This window comes from Sceloporus occidentalis, unplaced genomic scaffold, assembly GCF_023333645.1.
Source record: "Sceloporus occidentalis isolate IW3139 unplaced genomic scaffold, rSceOcc1.0.p SCAF_78, whole genome shotgun sequence".
Lineage (NCBI taxonomy): Eukaryota > Metazoa > Chordata > Lepidosauria > Squamata > Phrynosomatidae > Sceloporus > Sceloporus occidentalis.
In genome coordinates this window covers 3,249,641-3,255,818 of record NW_028317058.1, presented here as the reverse complement: position 1 = coordinate 3,255,818, position 6,178 = coordinate 3,249,641, and the positions used below count along the sequence as shown (strand labels likewise).

Genomic DNA, 6,178 nt, shown 5'->3' with positions numbered 1-6,178 from the left:
CGGATTGATGACATATTTGAAAGAGACTGGTCTCCAGCCAATTGAACGCTAGAGGCGTGTCTTAACCTCGATGAGGCGAAGCACCAGCCAATCGAGCTGTAGGAATGTCTTCCTGTTCGCGGCGGCTGAACGCCAGGCCGTGTAGTTAGCGCGGCGTGTTCGTCAATTAACGTTATACGCGCGCTCCGTCCTTCTCGTTGCTGTTGGGTGTAGTTGTTGCTGTAGTTCGGTTGCGCGTGCATTGTACTCGCCAGCAGGGCCATGGACAAGCTGCGCGCCTTGTTGCAGAGGACAGTCAGACAGTACATGGGCGCAGACCAGTTCGGGAATAAATATTATTACGTCCCTGAGCAGAAAACCTGGACAGGTAAACGGTTACTGCCCTGCCCAGACAGTGCTTGGTTATCGGGCCTTAAGGTGTAGCTAAATGCCTGTGCTTTCATGAACCATCCCCTCTGTATAACAGTGATAGGCTGCAGTGGTAGGTGTTCTGAAACTGCCACTCATATGATCCTAAGCCAGCAGGGCGATGGGAGTAGTAATTCAGCGCCTGGTGGTAGTTCTCGTTCAGTGATCCTGTCTGTAGTGCAATATTTCTCCCTGTAGCAATGACGGCGCATTAGGTAATCAGGTCAGCGCTGCCTCGCACATTCAGACACTGGCAGAATCACAATCGCTGTCATACACACCAGTCCATCGTCAGTACAGCGCTCCTGCTCCCTCGGCACTACCATTAGTGTAGTATGTTTCTTGGGTTAGTGTAAGCCTTTATTGTAAGTTACAATGGTTCAGACGGGCTTTAAGTAATAATGAAACGCCATATGATCATGAAGTGCAGCGCTGTGGAATATGATGGCGCTATATAAAACAATAAATAATAATGACAAACCCCATAGCCTTACGTGAAGGGGCACATAAATCCTCGTTAGTAACCTCGCTGAATAGATCATTGGAAACTAAATTTCACGGGGCGCTTTTAGGCCTGATATATATTTAGGGTTTACACGCCTAATTGTTTTACTTTGATCAAGAAATCATGTTTACAAGATATGTAGAAATCAGAAATAAAAGTAAAGTGTACCTGGAAGAGAACCGTCTCAGAACATTTCAACTGGTTTCTAGGAAACCCCTTTCAAAGCCGTGCATAGAATTCTAGGAAGATTGAAAGCGGGTGTATTTGTGTTTAAATAATGTCATTATTAATCACCCTAATTATTGAAACAAGGAACATAAATGTATTCTCAAGTGTGATTTATAGGTTCTGAATTAATTTGTTGTGTATGTTTCATTTACATTGTGGAGGTGCGTTGCTAGCTGGTACATCCTCCATAGTACCCTGTAACCATAGAGAATCTGTGGTGTATAGACATGGCAGTAAATGTGTCTGTGAATAGGGTGTGAATATTTGGCGCTAAATCATATTCATCACTTTGTTTAAAAAATGAATCCTGCCATGTTTAGCTTTATATATATATATATATATATATACTCTTTTATTTTATTGCATTTCCAGTTACATCCATAAGAACAGCTAAAGAGCCTTACAAAGGACCCATATTCTGCTACAGACTATAAATACGTGTCAATACGTGCATACTTAGTACCCTTTTTCTTGTATATTATATCCAAATACTACTAAGGCTATTGGAAAACTACTATATCCTGCCATTCGACTCGGCAAAGATGAGTCTGTTAAACATTTTTGGATCCTATGGAATCTGCAGCTACTGTCACGTTTAAAAAAAATAAAAATATATATATTGTTATCTTTGTCTTTTTAGTTAGAGAATTGGGAATTGGGATCCAATAATACACTAGGTGTAAGTACCGAGAATTGTCCTTTTGTATTGACAGTCTGCTCTCATCCTTAGGGACAAGGTAAACGCTGTGTGTGCTGTGTTTACCCAGTAGAGGGTGCTATTGCTTGCAAAATAAAATACTCAACAACTGTTCACTATTGTTAGACTTTTTGGGGCTGAGGTAGGAATGCAATTAGCTGAACACCTTCAGTATATGAGTGTTAGACAGCAGAAAAGTACTTGTACTCTCATCTTATAGTGTTAAATGAATGTGATTTTAATTGGACTGGGAAATGTAACTATGTAAATAAAAATAAAATGCTGCACACAAAATTTCAATGTAGCTATGCTTCAGAATACTGGCCGACCGGTAGAAGTCTATAGGGTATTGAGATGTTGAGTTTAGGGTTGTTAATGCTAGAAGAATGTGCAAACGTTTTTCCTGAAGCCTGTCCAACAGAAAATGGGACATTTGGTTAATAAGATTAATTTTTTGTTACAGAGATCTCTGTCCACAAATGTATTTTGTATTAAGAATGCAAGTTTGTGGCTGGCAGTGGATTTTGTTTTTTATTCCTACACTGTTTATTGCAGTGATACTCATACTGGCTTTGCTGCTGGTGGTAGATAAATTAGACCAATATTATGAGCTCCCAGATTATTTCTCCTGCGGGTATCTATACACCTTGCGTGGGAAAGGGAATGACATTTATAGAGGTAGTAGTATGCAGGAATGGGTATTTTTCCTAACTCTGATGAAATGAAGCTTGAAATTACGCCACGGTTGTGTTTCCACTCTTTTAATTACCGTACTTCCTGAATAGAGAACATGCCACAAAAGTCCTCCCAAACTTTTTACGTCGTACTCAATTTCACATATCTCCAATCCTCTCAATCAGAGAACATAAAGCTTTTGTCTATTTAGAGCGATGCATGAACTAACAAGCTGCTATGAAAACATATTAAAAGTATACATTAGGGTTATTTCTGTTAATTTTATATATTTCTGAGGGTTAGTTGCTAGCAAGTAGTACACAACCCCCTCCTCCCAAAACGGAGTATGATGATCACATAAATGCAAGAGGGCTTCCAGGAGCTTGCAAGCTACCTGCTGGGAAACCCTGGTCTGCATGGAAGGAAAGCGTTGCATTGTTTTGTGTTGTTTACCATTGCGTTTCATAATGTAAAAGAAATATTGACTGTGCAAAGTAGTAAAAAAAATGGTTGCGTCCTCTCCAAAACTGTAATTAGTCAAAATAAGTTAAGAAGATTCTGGCTTATCAGTGTTTATATAGATCGTAAACTCATTTCAGCAGGGCCCTCCTCACTTGTTGTTTCTGTGTGTGTCATCTTGTTGTGTTATACACTAATCTCTATGTCCTGTCTACTCTTTGTACAGCGCTGCATAATCTGATGGCACTATATAAAACGATAAATAATAATAATATGAAGAACACAATGCAAATAAATACATGAGTATAATATTTGTTTATATATTTTATTTTGTACAGACAAAAAAAACAAGACAAGACTCTTCGTACTTTTACTCTTCGTACTTTCTCTTGCCGAGTATTAATGTTGGATCCTACCCCTGAAATTCCGCGAATGTTGTCAGTATTCAGCCACAAAAAAAAGTGGTCTAGTTTAGTGTCATTAACACACATCATTTCCATGTTGGAGAGATCCTTTACGTTACCTAAGAGGACTGAAATATCCTGTTTTCTGCCAGAGACTTTGGGCAGCTGTCGGGGATGAGTTTAGCTTCGGATTGACTGCAGTTTAATTCTCTTGCTTATGTGTTTCCTGGTAGATAAATATATAGTTTAAATTACATAAAGTATATGAGACATGACAATGACTACATTGATGGGGCATTTTTTGTTATGACCAAGACATGCGTCAGATTTATTAACCTTCTTTACCTTACGTATGTTCCAGATTTTTGTTATTTTCTTTCTGCACAATGTATAATTCAGTTTTTTTTTTTTTTTTATTTCAGTGAGTGCGTTAAACTTCACCTGTCATTATAAAATGGCAAGGTGGCATTGTTTAGGGTACTCAATTGTACCTGTATGTTGTGCTAGAAAATATTTAGGTGAAATACTACCTCACCTGGAACAATTCATCCTTGACCTCTTAAGGTCCATGAACATTTTGCACTGATCAGCCATAACATTATGACCACGTGCCTAATATTGTGTAGGTCCCTTTTTGCTGCCCAAACAGCCCTGACCCATCAAGGCATGGACTCCACTAGACCTCTGAAGGTGTGCTGTGGTATCTGGCACCAAGATGTTAGCAGCAGATCCTGTAAATTCCGAGGTGGGACCCCCATGGATGCATCCTGGTGCCGTGTGTTCTCCAGGTAAGCGATGAACCCGGCCATCCACGTGATGTTGCTTCATGGTGTAGTTCTTAGGCTCACGTGCCCATTTTAAACACTTTTGGCTGGGGACAGGGATCATCATGGGCACCCTGACTGGTCTGTGGCTACGCAGCCCCATACGCAAGAAACTTTGATGCACTGTGCATTCTGACATATTTCTATCAATATATATATATATATATATATATATCAGTTTTGAGATAGTGTAGGACTTGGTGTTGTGGTACTTTTGGTGGATAGTAAAAGTGTTAGGTGCGGTAACATGTTAGGGTTAGGTTACAGTATATAGTGCTAGTGATAGGGATTATGACCAGATTAGGTCACTGGCTATTGATAGGTAACACCGATCATTAATCAGTGATCGCATAGCAATTTATTAGGTGATACATACAGCATATAAATGTATATCTGCAGGGTTTTAAATGACAGGTTCACTTAAAATGATGTATACATTAGCAGATCATTTATATAATTTATTAAACAATACTGTCTAAAGCCTAGACGAATTGTCATTTTTTTCCCTGCTTCAATTACTGATCTGTTCCCTGTGAATTTTATGTTTTTCATATTTTGCTTGTCCACTCTGGCAACTGGCTGTAATCATTTTTTTTTTTTTTGTGGCGTTGGTTATTTCGTTTTTTTATTTTTATTATTCAGGAATACGTGACTTGTGCTGATACAAAAGACAGTTTTGTGTACCTATATGTTGCTAGATGCTTGCTTATGCAGTGTTGGGACATTTGGTCAGATTTATGTTTAGATCGATGGAATTTTATGGGACCTTAGGCTGCAAATGTCAGGAAATATTTTCTTAAAAAATGCAGTTCTAAGCAAAATGTTTGTAGTAACAATATTTTGCTGGTGAGTTCTAAAATCAATGGGTATCAAAGCATGTATTTGCTGAACATATAAAATATATGTTCAGCAGGTACGTGCTTTGATATCCATTTTTCTAGTCAAGAAAATATACCATATTTGTTGACCGCACCAAGCCCCCACTCCCCAAACATTGGGGGAAAAAAGGCCTGAATATAAGGGGGGGGGGATCAGAATCACTGTTTTTGCCTTTGTTGCTCTCTCACTCTTTCTCACACTCTCATCATATTGACTCTTTCACTCTCTGTCAGTGCCTCCCTACCCTCTCTGCCCACCGTAGAAGAACTGGAAGAGACGAGAAGATGCTGAGCTGTGGAAAAGGAGACAAGGCCACAGAAGTGGTCGGCATAGAAGGAAGGGAGACATCGAGAGAGATCCTGAATGAGAGCGTGAGTGAGAGAGCATGGGAGAGTCACAAGCCCCCTAGGCTTAGTCGGCTGTGCAGCGGTGTCGCCGATCTGAATAAAGATTACCTTGACTATACGACTAGGTCATTTTTCACATGACTTAAAATCAGTACTTGTGGTATACAGCTTATAGTTGGGCTGGTTTCTTTTAGGTCACTGAATTGCTTGCCAACGCTTTTCTTACATCTTTTACTATCTCCTGGCAAGCAACACTGCTAGATCTGCTTTCTGAATGCATGGGTTAGGGGCAAGCATTATTGCACACGCATGCATAGCCTCCCTAGATCATACATTCCTCTTTATGTGGGGCCTCTTTGTTAACAATCCCTTTGTGTCTCTCTCTGCCCCTTAACTCACTCTTTTCTAGGAGCTCAGATTGCTGGCTAAATCACTGTATTCTACAGTCATAAGTACCCAATAACGTGTAAAGAAACAGCAGAAAATATGTTGATTCTTAGTGCCTCATATAAATAGCTTATCAATGGGTCACATAAAAAGGTACTTAGTGTGTTTAAAAGATGATGATTCACCGTTTATTGCTTTTCATTACCCAAAATGCGAGCCTCTTACGGATTGTGATGCTGCATTACACGGATCTGCAGACGGACGGTGGATTGCTAAGAGTTAGCATCTTTTCATTTCCAGAGCCTGACATGTTCTTGGAGTTTGGATTCCTAGCCATTTCCAAAGTAGGCAACAACTTTCTGAAT

The 6,178-nt window shown here is 39.7% G+C and overlaps 1 protein-coding gene across 1 annotated transcript in view; it reads left to right on the top strand.

Annotated features, from left to right (window-relative positions):
• The first annotated feature begins 261 nt into the window (after window positions 1–261).
• LOC149285524 (NADH dehydrogenase [ubiquinone] 1 alpha subcomplex assembly factor 2-like) overlaps window positions 262–6,178 on the top strand; it is a 42,772-nt gene continuing 36,855 nt past the window's right edge. Inside the window, exon 1 of the mRNA XM_089495280.1 lies at window positions 262–367. Coding sequence (XP_089351406.1) covers window positions 262–367 — 106 coding nt within the window. The remainder of the gene's footprint in view (window positions 368–6,178) is intronic.